General features: G+C 39.8%; 1 protein-coding gene across 2 annotated transcripts in view; it reads right to left on the bottom strand.

The window, feature by feature from the left end:
* Window positions 1–4,140: 4,140 nt before the first annotated feature.
* The window catches only part of KCNB2 (potassium voltage-gated channel subfamily B member 2), a 406,547-nt gene continuing 387,821 nt past the window's right edge, over window positions 4,141–22,866 (bottom strand). For both annotated transcript variants that reach the window (XM_034966232.3, XM_034966230.4), the window contains exon 3: window positions 4,141–8,531. In XM_034966232.3, the coding sequence (XP_034822123.1) occupies window positions 6,375–8,531 (2,157 nt within the window). In that variant the 3' untranslated portion in view covers window positions 4,141–6,374. The remainder of the gene's footprint in view (window positions 8,532–22,866) is intronic.

The raw sequence follows: 22,866 nt of genomic DNA, 5'->3' as shown, positions 1-22,866 counted from the left end.
ATTCAGCTACACTTGTGATTTTGTTTTGATTTTAGAGGTAGGAATACTCTGAAAGTGCTGTGCAAAGGGTAGCAAGAGTTTTATCAAATATTTTGGAAAAAGAAAAAAAAACCTGAGATGTAATCACTGAAAAAGCAATGGAATTGTGGTTTTGGCTAAATGCAGGGGGAACTGAAGGTGGAAAACTGAAGGTGGTTTTCAAGTCCTGGTGAAGGCATCCTTTCTTGGCCTGTACACTTCCCCCTTCTCTCAGACTGACCAGTAGACGGCACTCGACACAGGGAGTAACAAGCCGGACGGCGGAGCGCCCCTGACATCCTCTCTGAACCTGTATCTTTCCACGCTGCTCTGTCCTCACTATTCCGTGTCAGTTTCCCTGAGTTTTGATTTTGAAAGTCTATTTTAAGTGTTTGGTATACCATCCTAAGTGTGTTTTAGGTTGAAATGGAGCAAAAATAGTTAAAAGAAAAACTATGTAGCCATACTGTTGGCCAGCATTGCCCACCGCGGAGGGAAGATAAACATTGCTCAGATGGGCGTTCGGCTTTCATAAAATCAGCAGCTTGGGGTGGCATCTAGCTCAGCATACAGCCTAGGATTTAAAAAAATCAAACAGAACAGTTACGGGAGTATAAAAACGATCATTTTCAAAGTCATTTTTGGCTAGAATCCTATTCTGCTAAAGTGGGAAATGTCTTCATTCAAATACATTGTCACTAGATTTCAGACAGCTACTGCAATTTTAAGCATGAGTGTTTAGAAACCCTATGTGGTGGAAATTCAGATTCTAGATTAGAGAATGGAAAAAAATAACTTGGGTCTGAAAGAAAATAAAAGGGAGTTACAGACATTTTCCAACAACAAACTCAAATCTACTGTCATACTATTATTAGCTTACTGCAATCCACTGGAATTGGATTTTACTTGGGACTATAACCTCTTAAATATGAAACCTCTGCTAGACTGCAAACTTGAGGGAATGAACTGTACCTAAGTTAATTTTGGGCACATAGGTGACCCTCAACATACATTTGTTGAATAAAACACTTTATCAACAACAATCTGGAAATATCTGTCAGATGATAAGAAATAATTTCTTCAGGAGAGAAAGTAGAATTGGAATTATGGCCTGAATTCTAAATTTCCTATAAATAGTAAGTATTTAGTCTAAATTTTATGCAGGTGCATGCCTATACCTAATATAAATTTTTCTGCTTAAAAACATATTTAATTTACTTACATTTTTCTTAGTCTTTCTTCTTTTATTTTGTACTTGTATCTTTGGCTGGCCTTGGATGACCTTACTATTAAAGACAGTCCCTCACTTCCCTTTATTTAGATGTGTATTTACAGGTTAAAATTCTTTTAGACTTAACAAGGAAGAGATTATGGTAAATAAGGATTTATAAAATTAAGTTAGGCTGTTTTAAAAAGGCAAGTAGAAGAAATGGTCATTGAAACCACTAAAGGAGAGCATTTATGTCACTATGTCACAATAAATGCTAAACTGAGTAATATGAGGTGTTCACCAAAATTTTGGAGTTGGGACCTTTCCTCTTTCTTAGTAGGGATGGGCTTTTAAACTTTTCAATTTTAATTTAGATTTTGTGGCTTTCTTTTGCTTTCTTTCTTTTTTTCTTTTTTTGTTGTTGTGCTGTTTTGGGGGAGGGCAGTGCAGTCACAAAATCCATATGGACTTAGAGAATAAATACCTTGAGTCAAACTAAGTAGTTTTTAAATACTGAATTTTAAAAATCTTTCATTTAGAAATTTAGAGGACTAAGCAATGATTAATGATATATCCCTAAAATGTTGCCGATAGTTAATAGGAAGAAAAAGCATTAAAATGCTTTGCTTTTAATAATATAACCATCAAACACACTATTAAAACATAAACTTTTTAACAGACTTTTCCACTAGTATTAAATTTTGCTCTAGTGACTTGTTACAGACTATAATTAGCTATTTTGATAAGCAATATATCTAATAAAAAATTATTTTTCATTGTATCATATAAGGAAAGACAACCCATAACCTCACTCAATCAGATTAACAATTTGTTATTTCAAACATGAAATCTAAACTGTGATTCAAAAATAATTTTAGATTAGACTTTATTCCATCCATCTACTTTTTAGGAAAACGGTTCTTTGGAAAATCACTTCATTTGTTTCTGTTGTGTGCTTCCCTGGCTTGATAATTGAATGGTTTTTCCATCCTCAGAAAAGACATTTTTCAGTAACCAAATCCTCAGCTTGGTTTTAAGTGGGCCAGGCAGTAAGCTCCATGAAGCCAGGGTTGTACCCTAGCACCATACAGGGGTGCTCAACTAGTATTTGAACAAATGAACAGTGAAATGATTATCAAATTCAACTAGACAATATTTTTGAACTTAGAAGTATTTCTAAAGTTCTATTTGCTTTTGTTTCAGATTAAGTGTCTTCCTGCAGCCCTCTGCTTAATGAGTACGTCATGTGATATCATGAACAATGAATTCTTTTCTTTAACCAAGGAATGTATATCTTATGGTCAGAATTCCAAATTGGGAAACATATACGCAAAAGATGGTCAATGCCAGTTCTTTTATGTTTTTACCATTTGGCATCATCTACTGCTGCTTTAAACAAGCTGTGTGACTATAAATACACCTCCAGTTTTATTTACATATTTTTGATATTATTAGAAAAAAAAAACCAAGCCTAACTAAACATACTTTCCTGTAGTATACTGGAATGCCAGACTTGAAGCCGGACGGCATGGATGAGGCCAAGTTCTATTCACCAGGGACGTGTGTGAAATTGAGCAAAATGTATAACCCCTCCAGTCCTTTACTGAATATTCAAAAGGCTGTTGTGAGATAAGAAACTATAAGTACTCTATATACATATGGCTTTTTTTTGGTATTCAAATTTCAAGAGAAAATAGTTGAATTGTTGACTTTCCTAGGCCAGTGTCTATAGGAGAGTGAGACTGTTTTGAGAAGAAATTAATGGGAACAGACACTTGGCACATATTCTCCTTGTTACCAAATCTAGTTATATCAGGATAACACTTGATCAAATGCTTGCTTCAAAGCAGCTGGTTGTGTCATGGTAGAGAAATTTCTAGTAAAAATGTTTAGAGATGAATCAAGTCAATTCCAGGGACCCACTTAGCATATCATCCTTGTATGTGTGGTCTGACTCAGGACACACATTGATGCACCCATTTCTATCCTCATAGGATTGGACTCAATCTTTGACCTCAAACAATATTGTGGTAATTTGTGCTGGTTGTTAAGAGAGTCAGAAGAATCAAATTAGCCATACATGGAACTGAGTTATTTTGTAGTCATTCAAATAATCCTCACTTGTAACAAGGGGTGAGCGCTCTCAGCAGCAGAAACCTCCAGTGGCCCTCAGGGAACCAATCTCTGTTCCTGCCATTCATGCAGTGCATCTCAAACTGGGGATCTATTTTTCCAGGGGATACAAAAGACGTATTTAAAGTTATACAAGTATCCATTTTACTAGTTGGTAAATAATATAAAACATTATTTTTAAAATATTTAAACATATGGAATATATAAAATTATGAAGTAAAATGCAGCATTTACATGAATTTTTTGTGTAAAACATAAGACTCCAAAAGAACTCTGTGCTTGGGACATTCCCAGACCATTCCAGGCACACATGTTTATTCTCTGCGTTAGGTGCAGTTCATGGAAAAGGCTTAGGAAGTGCTACACAAGTGCATCCTGGGAGCCTTCAGTCCCCACACTGCCTCCTTGTGAAACACCAAAGTCGAAGATGTTTTTTAGAGGAGCATTTTCTTTTTTTCCTAGCTGAAGACTTTTGGCTCAGAGGAACTAAGGAAAATGGAAGGATAAGCTTCCATGCATTGTACTAGAAAATTCTCTAAAACTTAAAAATGTACCTTAGAATGAAGGGAAAAAAGATTTTGGGGAGGACTCTTCCAGGGAGGAATGTCTAGGATTCTTCGACTAGGCAAGCTTTCTAATATTAAACATTCTGGAGCAGTGTTCTCAGCAGAAGGCCTAACAGACATAGGAAAGGTGGGCATCAGTCAACTCTTAGCGCATTAAGACAAGTCCACTTATACAGAAAGATGAATAAAAAGAGTTGAGATTCATCAATAAGAGACGTTCAAAAATAATTGCTTTATGAGGCTATGTAAATAAAATGATTTTCATAAATTATTTGCTATTCATCTAACAGCAGATATACCTGTTTGACCTTGAAAAACTATAGACAGGAAATTCAAACACTCTATTTACAAAACTGATCAATATTTAGCTTTCGACACTAAAATAAGTATGAGTAATGTAAATATCAACGATTAATGACCATAAACTCTTTAAGGTTATGTTTTGAAACAAACATGAAAACCACTAAGAAATTCTAAGCACAGTGAAAAAAGAAATGTTTAAAATTATTTTTAGCAGTAGGTCTGCTTGTGTTTCAACTAAGATTAAAACCTGTTTTCTTATCTGAGATATAATGACCAGATTCTGTTAATAAAGAAATGTTTTTCTTTAAAGACTTAAATAACAGTCTAAATATTTGGGCTATTTTTTCCTTTTAAAAATAAAATAAAATTTAGAATTTTTTAATTTAAACATGAATTGTGCTTTAAATTTGGCCCAGCATCTTCCTGTTTCCCTGAATTTTACACATACACACACACACACACACACACACACACACACAGACGTGTACAAAGTGCATCAGGCTGAGGCAAAATCTGGACCTTCCTGGGAGACCAAGGAATCATATTAAAGTCTTATGGGACCTTGGAAATAATTTTGTCTTGATTTTTACTGGGGCAAAACTGAGATCAAGAAAGGTTGTACAGGCTTGCCTAGAATCCCACATCTGGTGGTTGCAAATTTGGACCAGAGCCTTGATTCCTGTGAAGCAAAGTGAATTAAGATGACCTGGGTTCTAGCACAGACTTCACCAACAGGGCAATCTCTGGTCAGTGCCTTCACTGCTCTGGATTTCACCGCTCCCAGTCAAAAATGCTGAAAGTCATTTCGAACAAAGAGAGTCCCAACCACCCCCTGAAAAGGTTGGAAATGCAAGGGGGTGTTTCTAGTTGCTGTAATTACAGGAGGGTGTGACTGCCATCTGTGCTCTGGGTTCTGTAATTCATATCCTGCAAAAAGAACAACTTCCTCCCACACATTGCAGTGTCCCCCCACCTCGCATCCCATGTTGAGAAATATAGGGTGACCCATTACCACGCCTGGGCTCTTTTCATAGTAACTCATCTCCCAGCCAACTCTATGAGTGGCAGTGGCAATCTCACTTAAATGACTCTGCTTTTAGTTTCTCAAGTCACTTTTTGGAATTTCCATTTTGGCATATCTGTATTCTATTTTTAGAACTTTAGTTAAGAAAGGTTATGTTATGTTGGATACAAGTGGAAAATACAGTCATCTTTAGGTGGCCAAATTTTTTAACAGAACTAATTTCCAAATGTAGACTGCCTTAAAAACATTTAATTGTATGATACAACCTTTTAAATAATTTCAGGTTTTTAAAAAATGCATTTCTGTAATCGGCTGTGGCATGACATATAACTTATTGGCAAAATTTCAAATATTTTGATATCTGGTCATTAAATCTTGCCTATGTCTATGATTTATAAATGAACCACAAATGCCACAACTAAGCAGAAGCAAAAAAGTAAAATGCAGCCTATGAATTATATCACAAATAAATAAAAAATACTGTATTCCTTTAAACAAATGTACTTTTAAGAGCTTTATAACTCAAAGCAAGATATGCGAGATGGTTTAAGGAGAGGTTGCAATTTTGCAACAGGAAGTCTGTACAGCTCCTCCAGGCAGTAGCTGTGAAGGAAATACCTGTGTCTCAGAAACTTGTTTCCATGTGTTCATGACACTTTTGCATCCAGGCCCCATTATTTACAAAGTTATGCATTTTGCAAGCTCACAGTACCTTATTCTTCATAATTATGAATGCATGCAATGACATTTCATCCTTTCATGTGAAAATTCTAAGCTTCATTGTAAAATAAACGTTAAGACTTGAAAATCGGCCTACAATTTGAAATGAAAGGATCAAAAATGTCAGACATTGCAGAATACTGGTTCCTAATAGAGCTCTTTTTATTTGTTCACTGTTCTTCAGTCATTTTTGTTGGTTTGTTACAAAATGCAGTCTTGACTCTTTATTTAAACAGTACTTAAGCTAAACTGTTCATGCCATGCAAAAATAACATTTTATGCACTTTTTTTGGGGAGGGCTTCCCATTTTTTTAGTTCACAGGCATTATTAACCACATTTTTAAGAAACAAGTTTTGTTTTGTTTTGTTTTGTTTTTCAATTTATTGCTTTTGTAACTAGTCACATGCTGGTTTCACGTGTGGGACAATAACCTGTGTCTCCTGGGTTGGAATGAATTTCTGGGGCAAACAAGTGATTTTCCATCTTGCACCCTTCTTGACTACTGTCCTTTTTGACTTCACTCACAGCATGGTAAATGTCTTGCCTACAGTTGTGACCTGTGTCCTGCGGGGAGGAACAGCCCACACTGCCCTCTTCTCTTAAAGGGTCTCTCCCATCACTAGGCTTATCTGCAAAGCAATTTGGGCTGGAGTCCACCTGCTTCTCCTCCCTTGCCCCTGGGAGCTCTAAGAAGTCTTCGTCGTCACCGGTATCTATTTCAGTGAAGCTCCTCCTCTCTCTTGAAGAGAAAGGGAACAGTTTCTGCTTGGGAAACCTGGGGGACAGCCCTTTGGAAGGTCCCTGACAAGGCGCTGAAACCTCAGTGCCCAGCAAGGGTCTGTCTCCCTGGGAGGGGGTTTCTTCTAAGAGGATGGTACTGATGTGCTGCGGGGTAGTGAGCGAAAAGTCAGCTGTGGTGACCGGCAGTGGCCTGGCTGTGCTGGGCGGGGTCTGTGGTGCACTGCCTCTATTTTCCTTAAAGTTCACTTTGAGGGATCTGGACTTTAGTGGGTTGCTGCCTTTTAGAGAGCTCTTAGGACTGTCGGTGGCATTGTCAGACTGCAAAGGACTATGTAGCCCACACTGGGAGCCACTGGCATCGAGGTTCACAGTTATGTCAACTGGGGCATACTCCAGCATGCCATCCCTGGCAGCAGGCCCTTTCTCTCTGGATAGAGTTAGAAACGGGGGGCCCCTAGCTCTTTGGTGCTCTTCTGTCCCTGGGAGGTCGGTTGGGAACTTCATCTGCAAGTGAGAGGCGGAGGGCGGCGGCAGCGGCGATCTCTCTGTCTCTGTGAAGTCGGTGGCACAGCTGGTGAAGCTGTCGATGCTGGAGGTGCTCTTCATGTCCACAATGACCTCGGTCTGTGCCACGGCCAGCTGCTCCTGTGGACACACCACTTCTTCCATTTCAATCTCTTCTTCATATGCAGATGGCCTCTCAGGCTTTTCTTGGCAGTCTGGGTTTGGGTGAGAATGAGGCTGTGTCTTGGTGATTTCATTGTATAGCATCTCCAGTTTCTGGGCACTCAGATGCTGTGGGCTGGAGGAAGACGTGTTGTTCAGCTGCTCGTGGGAGTCTTTTTGGCTAACCTCCTGGTACTTATTCTCGAAAGACTTGTTGGAGCTTGTTTCCGACAGAGCCTTCCTGGCCCACTTCCACCGGCTTGGCGACAGGTGATTATCGTCGGCGGAGTCCTTTGTGTTGGCGGACTCTCCGGCCTTCTCAACAGCCACATCTATCAGTTCCATACTTCGAGCGAAGGCATCTTTTAAGTTCATAGAAACGATGCTTCCGTTCCTTTTGGCCCGCTCAAGAGCCTCCCTCCTTTTAATTGCTTTCTCTTGGCGTTTCTGCTCCTTGTAAAACTCAGAAAAATTGTTCACAATAATTGGGATAGGAAGGGCAATAACCAGAACTCCAGCAATACAGCACAGACCTCCCACAATTTTCCCTAGTAATGTTTTAGGGTAAATGTCACCATAGCCAACAGTGGTCATGGTGATGGTGGCCCACCAAAATGATGCAGGGATACTGGTGAACTTGGTAGCATCTTCATCCTTCTCAGCAAAAAATACCAGGCTGGAAAATATCATTATCCCCATGGCCAGAAACAATATCAACAAGCCCAATTCATTGTAACTCCGCCTAAGGGTGAAACCCAGAGACTGCAGGCCTGTCGAATGCCTGGCGAGTTTCAGGATCCTGAGGATGCGCATGATTCGGAAGATCTGGACCACGCGCCTCACGTTTTGGAACTGCAGCACGCTCTTGTTGGACTCCGTCAGAAAAATGGTGACATAGTACGGCAAGATGGCCAGCAAATCAATGACATTCAGTGGGCCTTTGAAGAACTTCCATTTATTTGGTGAGGATAAGAATCGCAAAAGGTACTCCATGGTAAACCATGCAATACACACAGCCTCCACATGTGCTAATTGGCGATTGTCATTGAGTTGTCCAAATTCGTCTGTTTCCTGCAGCTCCGGCAGCGTATTGAGAGACAAAGCAATGGTGGAAAGCACAATGAACAGGATAGACACGATGGCCAGGATCTGGAAAAGAGAAAAGTCCAAGTCAGCAAATCCTCTTAGTTGCTTAGGCAGCTAGGAGACAGATGGGTCGGTGATTGTTTAACTAATATGGAATGCTCCAAGTTCTTCCAAGAAGATTATAAGAAGGTAATTTTACAACTTAAAATTCCCTAACTAACACAAATACTTCATTTAGAAGCCTAATGTATATTTAAATTCCATTCCCCCCTTCCACACTCATTGTTCTTAGGAACATGTATGGGCATCCAACATTTGGATGAGGGCCACATATGGCTGGAATAGTTTTTGGGGGGAGTAATTATCTCTCCTCTCTTAGTTATCTGTATTTTTCTCTCTTAACCACCTGGTTTGTGTTTTGTTAAAGGAATTGTCTTACATGCCATGTAAGCTAGACAGAATTGGTGATCGCCGGGAATTTCATTCTACAATTAAAAATATAAACTCAGACCGACACCTGGAGAGAGAACATGGCACTCAGTACAACAATGCTTCTTCTAAGAACAGGTAATATTCATGTGGCAAGCACTGACATCAGAACCAAGTTAGTATGGCCTTTGTCCTCAGATGTGTGGACTTCTGGCCAGCATCATGTGGAAAAGGAAGATTATATGCTAACTTCAAAGAGTGCAGGAAGGTTTCATAAAGAAGAGTTTGAAGAACAACCATGATGATTTCAGTGCAGGGCTGACATTCCAGGTGGCATGATGTCAGACATGGAAGGAAAGAGGAAGAGCTTAGAATGAAGTAAGGAGAGGACTAGTGACTGGGTTTTAGAGTCAGGCAGTCTGAGCTCTGACCCTGGCTTTACCACTTATTGGGTGACCTTGGGCAAGTTATTTAACCTTTCTGTCTCAAAGTACAGATCTGTTGAATAAAGGCAACAATCATAGCTACTTCGCAGCTGTTATAAAAATTACATGGTACATAGACATCACTAAATAAATGAAATGACCCAGAACTGCAGTCTGGAAGGACAAAGGCCAAGGACAGGTATGTGGAATATCTGTAAAGCCATATAGGACATAGATAGCCCAAGTGGGGATTTTCTCACCAAATCCCAGTGTTCTAGATTTATGGGGCAAGCAGAAGGATGCAGATTTGAGGGTAAGGCAAAGGAAGTGCTTCTTTGCTTAAATTGTGTATTTAGTATACTCAATTCTTGGTGGAGAAGGAAACCTCTCTTACCTAGGTTAGGTCTGGCTTGGTTTCATCTGACCTTTGCCAGTGACCTTGGTGGGAGGTGTCATTGGTTTCAGTTATCATACGTAGAACTGAGAAAAATATTCTGAAGTGACTGTTTCATTTAGAGACTGAGCATCTAGTAAACACTTCAAAGGGCAGTGATTAGACATTTTGATACCACACAGCTCAGTACACATTAGATTGTTAAAAAATAAGTTTACATCAGGACTTCTTACTTCTTCCTCCCTGCATTTTCTTCTTTTTAATCTCTCTAAATTTCTCCACTTCTGGGTTATTCTCCTTTCACTTCCTCCTTTCTCCTCTTATGTCTCCTTTACTTTTTTTTTTTTTTTTTTGCGGGGGGTGAAGGGGGAAAGGTTTTGTTCTGTCATCCAGGCTGGAGTGCAGTGGTGCAATCTCAGCTCACTAGCTCACTGCAACCTCTGCCTCTCAGGCTCAAGTGATCCCCTGGCCTTGACCTCAGCCACCTGAGTAGCTGGGACTACAGGTATGCACCACCATGCTCAGCTAATTTTTTTTGTATTTTTAGTAGATACGGGGTTTCGCCCTGCTGCCCAGGCTGGTCTTGTGATCCACCTGCCTCGGCCTCCCAAAGTGCTGGGAGCCACTGTGCCTGGCCCCTTTATATCTTTCATTGTTTTCTTCTTCCTCTTCTTCCAGCTTCCATCTTTCCTCCTTAAATTGCTATAAAGTGAAACAACAGTATAATGCATTTCAGAATGTGTTGTAGAGTAAATAAAGATTTATGGACCTTTAACTTAAAGTGCAGTGTTTTATTATTAGTGTTTTATACTTTTTCTTAGAACTAGCTTAAATACTTTCTATCTTTTTGAGAGTACTTCAGAATTTTCTTTAAAAATATGGATCAGTGTATCACAATAGAAAAATAAAGGTCCTCTTTAACTCCTCTACGAGGCTGTGAAGGCTAAAGTTAGAAACTCCCTTGAGAAGATTTAGATAAATCCCTGGCTAATAGATTCAGATGGTTTTAAAGGCAAGTTGGGAATGCTCACCTTGAATCCCTACCCTCAGAAGCCAATGGCAGGGTAACATGTACAATATTCTGCCACTAAAATATTCCTGAAAAATCAATGGTCAGATCCCATCCATTCCTATGCTCTTATCATAAGGAACCAAGATATTTTTTCGGGAGGTCACGCTGTTGCTAATACATCTTTGGGCATTTTAAGTATTGGGATTACTGCCATTCTTCTTGTACTGACAATCCATACTCTAGATTTTCTATATCTAATCTGTTCATTTGTTAATTTTGAATGCATTTTACTGACATGTGTTTATCACTTCAAAGAGAGGACAGAAGTAGAAATGCAAGTGAATCCATTCTATTGCCTTCCACCTTTTGGCAAAGGATAAAGTGAAAGGTCCAAGGGGGCCTTCAGTCCTTCATTCCACAATTAGAGCTAGACTGTAGGTCACTTTACTTCTGCAGCTAATTTTGGGAAATGATGATGAAACACAATAGAGTCTTGCTGTAGTCTATTGTCTAGTTGACCACAGCTTAACAAATATGACCACTTTAACACTTGGAAATTTAGCATATGCAGAACAGGATTTAGGACACATTCTTGAAGACAAATAGTTACTAAAGGAAAAACTAATCATTCAAGCCCTTAAGCCATTCCATATTCACATTAAAGAAAACCATAGGTACTGAAGTGCATTATTATCTTTCTCATGTTGAAATTCAATTTGTCAAAACCCATTTGCTCTCAATTTAGAGGAAGGACTTATTTTAAACATCTTGTGAAGCTTGGAGTTCTCCCAGAAAGACAGTGCTTTAGATAAATGATTCAATAAATACCAAGGTGATGTGTGGTGCAATGAGCCAAATGCAAGTTTATTGTCTTATTGTAGAGTTTTTAAAAATACAATAAATATAATAAATGTGAAATTTTGCTTTAAGCTTGAGGATGCACTTCAAAACATGAATATTTACTTTATGCAAGCTCTTATGGCACTTATGTGGCAAGCCAGGTCTCACTAACGCAGGCCTCCACAACAATTGTTTCAGCACTGACTGAGTGGTTAAGTTATATACTAAAAGCTGAAAGAGCCAATGCCCTTATATAAAGGTTAGACTGCAACAAAAGCCCACCAAGAGTTTTGCCCAGGCCTTTCCTGGGCCTTGAAGCATGACAAGATAATGAAGGAATTCTTAACAGGACCTGTTTAGGATTAAACAAGTTTTATAGCGGGGGGTCTAAGGAAACTCCCCAGGTCTTCACAAACGAGTTTTCTGGGGGTCTGAAGGAACTCCCCAAACTTCAGTGATTTAGCAGGAGACAAGGGTAACCACCCCAGCACCTGGACCCATTTAGATTAGGTAAATTTACTGAGGCTCCAGAGGAAGGTCTTCAGGACTCAGGCCTTTGTTATAGATTAAAAGAAGTTAATCACTTATGTCTTTAGATGAGTGCACACTTACACGTAGACATATAGCTTAGAAGGTATATAAGCTCTGGAAAACTTTGTAATTTTGAGTTGGTCTGGGGATAATTTCCAGGCCTTCTCCCTGTACCTGGTTACAGAAATAAACTCTCTCCTTTCCCAGTTCCTCTGCATTTCATTATTGGGCCATGAGAATAAGCAGCCTCACCCTTGGTTTGGTCTGGGAACACTTAGGTATTGCTTCACTTACCACAACCATTCACAGGTTAGAATCCAACTGTCTCAGGTGTTTTTTTTTGTTTGTTTGTTTTTGAGACAGTGTCTGGCTCTGTTGCCCAGGCTGGAGTGCAGTGGCACGATCTTGGCTCACTGCAACCTCCACCTCCCAGACATAAGCGATTCTTGTGCCTCAGCCTCCCAAGTAGCTGGGAATACAGGTGTGCACCACCATGCCCAGCTAATTTTTGTATTTTTAGTAGTGACAGCGTTTCACCACGTTGGCCAGGCTGGTCTCAAATGCTGGGCCTCAAGTTGATTCACCCACCTTGGCCTCTCAAAGTGGTGGGATTACAGGCATAAGTCACCATGCCCCACCTGCCTCAGGTTTTTAATCCCTTTCACCTCCAACAACTGACCTCCAGAGCTGGCAGGAGTGAACTATTTCAGCTCTAGCAAACAGAATTATGTGCAAAAATCACAAGCATTCTTATACACCAATAACAGACAAACAGAGAGCCAAATCATGAGTGAACTCCCATTCACAACTGCTTCAAAGAAAATAAAATACCTAGGAATCCAACTTACAAGGGATGTGAAGGACCTCTTCAAGGAGAACTACAAACCACTGCTCAATGAAATAAAAGAGGACACAAACAAATGGAAGAACATTCCATGCTCATGGATAGGAAGAATCAATATCGTGAAAATGGCCATACTGCCCAAGGTAATTTATAGACTCAATGCCATCCCCATCAAGCTACCAATGACTTTCTTCACAGAATTGGAAAAAACTACCTTAAAGTTCATATGGAACCAAAAAAGAGCCCCCATTGCCAAGTCAATCCTAAGCCAAAAGAACAAAGCTTGAGGCATCATGCTACCTGACTTCAAACTATACTACAAGACTACAGTAACCAAAACAGCATGGTACTGGTACCAAAACAGACATATAGATCAATGGAACAGAAAAGAGCCCTCAGAAATAATACCACACATCTACAACTATCTGATCTTTGACAAACCTGACAAAAACAAGAAATGCGGAAAGGATTCCCTATTTAACAAATGGTGCTGGGAAAACTGGCTAGCCATTAGTAGAAAGCTGAAACTGGATCCCTTCCTTACACCTTACACAAAAGTTAATTCAAGATGGATTAAAGACTTAAATGTTAGACCTAAAACCATAAAAACCCTAGAAGAAAACCTAGGCAATACCATTCAGGACATAGGCATGGGCAAGGACTTCATGTCTAAAACACCAAAAGCAATGGCAACAAAAACCAAAATTGACAAATGGGATCTAATTAAACTAAAGAGCTTCTGCACAGCAAAAGAAACTACCATCAGAGTGAACAGGCAACCTACAGAATGAGAGAAAATTTTTGCAATCTACTCATCTGACAAAGGGCTAATATCCAGAATCTACAATGAACTCAAACAAATTTACAAGAAAAAAACAAACAACCCCATCAACAAGTGGGTGAAGGATATGAACAGACACTTCTCAAAAGAAGACATTTATGCAGCCAACAGACAAGTGAAAAAATGCTCATCATCACTGGCCATCAGAGAAATGCAAATCAAAACCACAATGAGATACCATCTCACACCAGTTAAAATGGCGATCATTAAAAAGTCAGGAAACAACAGGTGCTGGAGAGGATGTGGAGAAATAGGAACACTTTTACACTGTTGGTGGGACTGTAAACTGGTTCAACCATTGTGGAAGTCAGTGTGGTGATTCCTCAGGGATCTAGAACTAGAAATACCATTTGACCCAGCCATCCCATTACTGGGTATATACCCAAAGGACTATAAATCATGCTGCTATAAAGACACATGCACACGTATGTTTATTGTGGCACTATTCACAATAGCAAAGACCTGGAACCAACCCAAATGTCCAACAATGATAGACTAGATTAAGAAAATGTGGCACATATACACCATGGAATACTATGCAGCTATAAAAAATGATGAGTTCATGTCCTTTGTAGGGACATGGAAGAAGCTGGAAACGATCATTCTCAGCAAACTATTGCAAGGACAAAAAACCAAACATTGTATGCTTTCACTCATAGGTGGGAATTGAACAATGAGAACACAGAGACACAGGAAGGGGGATATCACACACTGGGGCCTGTTGTGGGGTGGGGGGAGGGGGGAGGGATACCATTAGGAGATATACCTAATGTAAATGACAAGTTAATGGGTGCAGCACACCAACATGGCATATGTATACATATGTAACAAAGCTGCACTTTGTGCACCTGTACCCTAGAACTTAAAGTATAATAATAAAAAAAGAAATAAAAAAAACAATTATGTGTGTATATGGCCAGGGAAGTGAAGATTCCAAACAATTAACTGCGTGATGTTGGTTAAACCCTTTGGAAATTTGGATTAGGTCATCTGCAAGGTCACTTAACCTCTAACATTTGGTGATTCTCTGTCTAAACTAAAACATTTTACTAATTCCAGTAATGTCTGTCAACCAAACCCAGGACAAGTCACAGTTGATGATGTCATTTTAGTTGAACGTCCAAAGTAAATTTTTGTTACATAATGAGTAAAACATTCAAAAGAGAAGACTGAAAAATATTGCGCTGTGTATGTTCTAAGCATTTAGTTACTGGGAATAGACATTCTTTCTGGCTACAACCTTTTTTCTCCCTTGAATCACCTGGATGATTACGTTATTTCTTCACTTAGACACAGACATTCGCAGGATCACAGGGAGTTCAGAAGAGGGCTCCCAGCACTCGCATTAGTAGGGACCAACATTGGTTGTATTGATTTCTGTTTGTGGGAGGAAGTAAAGCAGCCGGAGACTTGCCTCAATTGAACCAGCTTGTTGATTTTAGTCCTTTGAAGATAATGGACGTTTTGTGGTGGAAAGAAGCACAGGACCAGCAATTCAAACACATGGTTCTACCTCCGCTTGCTGCATGCACAAGCCTGGTCCCTCTGTGAGCTTCAGTTCTCTCATCTGCAAAATGAGGTGCCTCATGCTTGCCTCAGCTGCCTCAGAGGGTTATTAAGGCTCAAACTGGATCATGCACATGAAAGCATCCTGCCAAGTGCAGAATGTGATAAGTGTAAGAAATGCTGGAGATGTGTTTGGAAAATGCCTTTAGCCAGCATTGGGAAATAATTTAAAAAAAAACTGTTTATCTCCCAGTTAAATACAATTCCAGAACTATTTAATGCTCATTTTTAACACTTTCAAACACATTCACTTAAGCAATGGTTTGCATGACAAACCTAGACAATTGAATCTTTTTTTCCTTAGGACTGAACTATCTAGTTTGCCAATGTTTATTAAAGAGTTAAACTGAGGTTTCTCCAGGTGAACTTGACCTGTCTCATGTCTTAAAATATGTTTTTTATAAAACTGTGTGTGTGTGTGTGTGTGTGTGTGTGTGTCTGTGTGTGTGTTCCATGTAATTGAAAGTAAAGCCCCACAGGAAAGTAATAAAAGGTCATAAAAATGTAAACTTAAGAATGCTGTATATTCCATTTAATAAATGTATATTTGCAAACATAATTTGTTAAACTACCACATACACATACATACAACATCTTAGATATGTGGAGATCTAGAACAAAATAAGAAAGTGGAGGTGGCTTATGCCTGTAACCCCAGCACTTTGGGAGGCCAAGGCGCACGGATCACTTGAGGTGAGGAGTTCGAGACCAGCCTGGCCAACATGGTGAAACCTTGTCTCTACCAAAAAATAAAAATAAATTAGTCAGGTGTGGTTACGTGTGCCTGTAGTCCCAGCTACTTGGGTGACTGAAGCATGAGAATCACTTGAATCCAGGAGATGGAGATTGCAGTGAGCCGAGATTGCGTCACCGTACTCCAGCCTGGGTGACAGAAGGAGACTCTGTCTCAAAAAAAAAAAAAAAAAAAGAAAGAAAGTGGAAAGAAGTCCTCACTTTTCTCCTTATCAGTTTTTAGCTCTTTGAAAAGATAATTCATGAAAACCTGAGGGAGAAAAAACAGATTTTGAATACTTGGAATGTTTTGAATTTTTACACCAGAGTATTTATGGCTCTATTCAGATTCTATAACACTCTTCTTTTTCCTGTTGGAAAAGTGTTTTATTTGGTCTCAGGATAATGCTAATCATAAATCTTTTTTGAGAGGGAGGCCTTAAAGGATTCATGGAGGTTTCTACACAGAAAAGGGATAAAGGGCATTACAGACTGAGGAAAATGGTGGGCAAAGGCTTTGAAGCCCAAAAGATGATGGTTTGCTCAGAAAATTCCAAGTACTTTTGTGTGGCTGGGGGCATCCATAAAGAGGCATGACACATAGGGGTTTGTGATTATTTCAGGACTGCTGCATATAAGGGTATAGGCTGTAAACTGGTCAATTCCAGAAAGAGCCCATCAAGAGACTATAACGTGAATGATGCCTCTATCTTTTGTGCAGTGCACAACTTGCACAACCAATTGCGAGAGCCTTGATTTCAGAGAATTGAGTAGTGTGGTGTGGTTGAATGCAGGCAGAAGCACAGAAAAGAGTTGGGGGTCGGTGCAGTGGCTCATGCCTGTAATCCCAGCACTTTGGGAGACCAAGTCTGGTGGGTCATCTGTGGTCAGGAGTTCAAGACCAGCCTGACCAACACAGTGAAACCCTGTCTCTACTAAACATACAAAAATTAGCCAGGCATTGTGGCATGTGCCTGTAATCCCAACTACTCGGGAGGCTGAGGCAGGAGAATTGCTTGAACCTGGGAGGTGCAGGTTGTAGTGAGCCAAGATCGCACCACTGCACTCCAGCCTGAGCAACACAGAAAGATTCCATCTCAAAAGAAAAAAAAAAAGAAAGAAAAGAGTGGGGGTGAGACACTTCTGGAGAGTTGGATGATAGATAAATTCTGAAGGGTACTCGGTGTAGTGATGAAGAGTTTGACGCGCTTCCTTCTATAGACCAGTTTTCCTCAAGGTGTTGTCCCCAGAACAACCGCATCACTCCAGCAGCACTGGCTTTATGTGGTAACTTGCTGGAAAGGCTAATTCTCCGGCCCCACTCCATGCCTCCTGGATCAGAAACTCCAAGGAAAGTCCCAGCAATCTGTGTTTTAACAAGTTCTCCAGGTGATTCTGATGCTTGCCAAAGCTTGAGGATGCTGCCGTAAGGAGTAAAAGCCATTCGAGGAATTCAGGCAAGGCAAAGCTATGCTCAGATTTGCATTTCACAAAGATTACTGACTGTAATGCATAGGACTGATGGGGGGCGCAGGGTGCAGCTGAAGATAAGACAATACATTTTTAATGCCATGGCAGCAGCAAAGGGAAAGAAGGGGATACATTATTCAAATATATGTGAAGTAGAATCTCGACCCTGCTTGCTATGGAGATAGAAGGATCTAGGACTTCCCACGTTTATGATAAAATTTACCAGGAAGATTGAGTAGCTCCAACAAATCTCCACTATTATCTTACAGATGTAGAAAGAGAGTGATCCTTGACTTAAATCATCATTTATCTTTCCAAATAATATTTATTTATGTTAAGAAAAGCTAATGGGTGCTGGGCTTAATATCTAAGTCATGGGATGATCTGTGCAGCAAACCACCATGGCACACGTTTACCTATGTAACAAACATGCATATCCTACACATGTATCCCTGAACTTAAAATAAAAGTTGGATATAAAAAAAAAGAAATGATAAAATGAAAATAATAAATGTGAACACATTTTAACTAGATTTTGTAAGTTGAGAGCAAGATAAATAAAGATTATGTGTTCTGGAAAAAATATTTCCTTATGTTAAAGAGTATTCTAATAAGAACTTTAGGTTATGAAATTTCTCTTAGAGTTAAACATTTCTTTCTCTTTTTCCTTCAACATTTATTTTAAGTTGTTGGGTACATGTGCAGGATGTGCAGATTTGTTACATAGGTAAATGTGGTTTGCTGCACAGATCAACCCATCACCTAGGTATTGAGCCCAGCATCCCTTAGCTATTCTTCCTGATGCTCTCCCTCCCCCAACCCCCAGCCCTGACAGGCCCCAGTGTGTGTTGTTCCCCACAATGTGTCCATGTGTTCTCATCGTTCAGCTCCTACTCATAAGTAAGAACATGTGGTGTTTGTTTTTTTGTTCCTAAGTTACTTTGCTGAGGATAATGGCTCCCAGCTCCATGCATGTCCCTGCAAAGGACATGATCTCGTTCCTTTTTATGGCTGCATAGTATTCCATGGTGTATATGTACCACATTTTCTTTATCCAGTCTATCACCATTGATGGGCATTTGGGTTGATTCCATGTCTTTGCTACTGTGAATAGTGCTGCCATGAATATACTTGTGCATGTATTTTTACAATAGAATGATTTATATTACTTTGCGTATAAACCCAGTAATGGGATTACTGGATCAAATAGTATTTCTGCCTCTAGATCTTTGAGGAATCGCCACACTGCCTTCCACAATGGTTGAACTAATTTACGTGCCCACCAACAGTGTGAAAGCATTCCCTTTTCTCCACAATTTCGCCAGCTTGGTATCTCATTGTGGTTTTGATTTGCATTTCTTTAATGATCAGTGATGTTGAGCTTTTTCTCCATATGTTTAAACATTCCTCTTTTAAACAACAGTTCATTGGTACATGAGAAAATGATGAGATAAATACTATATTATTTAACAGACCTTTCTTCTTTTATAAAATTTTATCTTAAGTGTACATTCTGAAATCACACAGGGAGAAGACCAGTTTAAGGACCTATTTATACTAGCTGTCCCCTGAAAGCATATTCATTTGTTGAATTATTTCTCTGCCACTCCAACTTCCAATTTCTGCAAGGAAGTTTTCTAAATTTCCAGAATTAAAGTGCCATTAAAAGCTGGCTTTGTTCCTTGGACACCTAGTTGGCTTCATCATCTCATCTATCACCATTAACAGAGAATTGCAGGGATTTATTTCCACCATTATCCCCATATCTAAAGACCATGTCCCAGCAGCTTGAAAGAAAGAAAAAACAAAAGCCATAATGCAATCATTTTTCCTTTTAATGAATCTCTGCAGTAAACCTCTTTTGAAAAGTACTTTTGGGGTCAGCATCATTAAGACCACATTACACAATGCCAGAAAATAGAATATATGGACGGCCATGCTGAAATGGAGTGGCTCTGCCAAGGGAAAGTCAGATAGGAGCCAAATCCAGCCGTGACTGCAGAGAGCTTGCGTGATCCACTTTATATCTGCTGTTATGGGAGGCTGCTATGCGTTCCAGGGCCCTATGAACAGTAGTGTCTCACTGAATCTTCCGTTGCAAGCATGACAGGTGTTCTTCCTGTCATGAAGCTAAGCATCACAGACAAGGGCCTTTCATTGAGTCTTATTTAGACTGTTTGGGCAGCAACCATCAAGGACTCATAATTTGAATGGGCCCAAGCACTTCTGTATTTATTAGAGACTGAGGAGGTGTTTATTGGGCAGAGAGGCCCTGTTTTTTATAGCTGTCTGATGCGGACATTTTCTGCAATCACATAGACACATTCTATTATCTGCTCCTGGGTTCTGTTATGAGGGCTGCATAAGGCCTTGCCATTCAAAATGTGGTTCTTCAATCTTTAGCATCACCTGGGAACAGATTAGAAATGCAGAATCTCAGGCCCCACCCCAGGCCCACTGAATCAGAATCTGCATTTTAGCAAGATTCTCAAATGATTCATATGTGCATTTAAATTTGAGAGGCACTGACCTCAGACATAAATGCATGCCACTTAAAAAAAATCAGAATTGGAGGTTCTCCCATACAGTTTTAACCAGCGGATCTCAGTTCTGGGGACAGGAGTGGATTCTCATAGGCTATGGGGCTTTTCAACACTGTTTAGAGGTTCTGGGATGGGTGGGTGTAATTAGCTAGAAAAAAACCTTGGAGATGATGCTGACGTGGTCTCTAATTCCACCCTGACCTCCTCTCCCAGCCTGTGCTTGACAGCCATTGCTTTAAACATTTTCGCATAACACAATTCAACTTGGTAGTTGAAAGAATGCTGGATTTTGAGTCGGATGACTTGACCCTCATCCTGGTTCTGTATTACTGAATTAACTGCATGACCTGAGTCAAGACACGGAGCCTGTTTCTTCATCCACAGACTGGTGCTAGTCATGACAATTATGTTTACAGAAGTAGGGTGTAGTGCTGAAATGATATAATGCATGTGAAGATGTTTTGGAAGTTAGACATTTCAGTATAAATGCCAATTTTTAATGATAATTAACTACATTTTTAAAATAAATGAACTAAAGAGTTTGGGCAGAATTATTAACTACTATATAATGTTAGGGGTAGAAGAACTTTATCCTTATTACATCCTATTTGACATTAGTGCCTCCTTTCTTATGTAATTGCCAGTTAGCCCATTTCTGTGCATGTTGCTGACTAATTTCAGTAAGTTTGGTACAGATAAATGTATAGTCTGTAAACCAAAAATAAAATTCTAAGCCCCCCAACCAATTGAATGGACCACCCCCACTCCTTGACTAAGGGCATTCTAAATTAACCTAAAAAGCTATTTCAGGTCATGATGGGAAGTGGGGGTTGGACATGCCTTATTATGCGCTCCACCCTTTGGAATTCAGGGACAGCTGACCAGCATATAACATTAAAGCAGAGACCTTAAGACTGACAAAGCAGACTCTGTAGCAGTAAGATACCAACATGACAGATAGCAGGCCCTAAAATAAATCCAAGTATTTTATCCCATAACATATATCTTTGGCATATTTTGAAATGGCCCTACAAAACCGTCTTTTGTGGGTAAAATCTGCATTGTGTAGAGAATTCCTTTCCATTTCTAGGTCTCCCCCCAAACCCCCTTATCCAGGAGAGAATTAACCAAGAGGCAGGTAACTTTTTAAGTCTGATAAGAAACACAATCTATTCTTTCTGAAGCCTTCTACCTGAAGGCTTCCTCTGCATAATAAAAACCTTCCTCTTCACAACCCTTTATCTTAACCCAGACAGTCCCTTTTATTGATTCCAGGTTTTTAGACAAACTCTTTCAGCCAATTGGCAATCAGGAAATCTTTGAATCCACCTATGACCTGGAAGCTCCCCCCACCCCCCAACCCCCACTGCCTGAGTTGTCCTGCCTTTCCAGACAAAACCAATGTACATCTTACATATATTGTTTGATTCAAGTCTTATGTCTCCCTAAAACATATAAAACCAAGCTGTAGCCCAACCACCTTGGGCACCCATTATCAGGACCTCCTGAGGCTGTGCCATGGGCATGTCCTTAACCTTGACAAAATAAGCTTCTAAATTGATTGAGACCTGTTTCAGATCCTTTTTGGTTTACAGATCCCTTTGGGAAATCAGGATACTGGGTTGAATAGTGTAATGGTCTGAATGCTTACGTCCCTCCAAAGTTCGTGTGTTGACACTTAATCCACAATGAAATAATACTAAGAGGTGGGGCCTTTTGGGAAGTGATTGAGACAGAGAGGGTCTACACTCATGAATGGAATTTGTGCCCTCATAAGACAGGCTGAAGAGAGCATTCCTGCGTTTTCCACCATGTGAGGACACATCAGTGATGCTCCATCTTTGAAGCAAAAAGTGAGCCCTTACCAGACCCTGAATCTTCTGGAGTATTCATCATAGAATTTCCAGCCTTCAGAACTGAGAAATTAATTTCCATTGTTTATAAATTACACAGTCTAAGGTATTTTGTTATAGCAGCAGGAATGGACTAAGGCAAATGGCATCTCTCCAGAATTCTTGTACATCCAAAAGCACAGAGTGTGATCTTATTTGGAAATGGGGTCTTTGCAGATGTCATTAGTTATGACGAGGTCATATTCAATTAGGATGGGCCCTAAATCCAATGACCAGTGTCCTTATAAGAAGGCCATGAGAGACACAGAGAGGCCCACAGAGGGCAGATAGCCATGTAACAACAGAGGCAGAGATTGGAGTGGTATTGCTACAAGCCAGGATTGTCAGCAACCAGGAAAATCTAGAAAAAGGCAAGGAAGGATTCTTTTCTAGCACATTCAGAAGAAGCACAGCCCTGTCCACACCTTGGTTTTAGACTTCTAGTTTCCAGAACTGTGAGAGAGTACCTTTCTTAGCCCGAGGAAATGAATATGGCCAGGTTATATTATTCAGTGAGAAGGTCCAGACTTTAATGACAGATAGAGCTAAGAACACTCACAGAGCCATTTCATACATTCCTTTCAAAAGTAAATCTAATGTCATTTGAAAAGGAGAGGAAAGTCATAGGGGTTTGGAACCTTAGTCAGCAGGAAAACCAGTTTAATTTGGAGAAACTAAGTTGTATTTACTGCTGGAAGTAAATAGTTAACGATTTGTTAAATAGGTAATTAACACCTGCATTCTAAACCGCAGCCCAGGACAAGTTAGAACATGTGGTCCCAGAAGCTGTAAAAATCATTCCACACCAGTGGAATGCGGGAGAAATATAAATAAGGAAATACTACAAAATAACATATTAAAACAGTTAGGTTTAGCAAC

The sequence above is a fragment of the Pan paniscus genome, chromosome 7, assembly GCF_029289425.2.
Source record: "Pan paniscus chromosome 7, NHGRI_mPanPan1-v2.0_pri, whole genome shotgun sequence".
NCBI lineage: Eukaryota > Metazoa > Chordata > Mammalia > Primates > Hominidae > Pan > Pan paniscus.
Note: the sequence above shows the minus strand (reverse complement) of the source record. Positions and strands in the feature narration are given on the sequence as shown.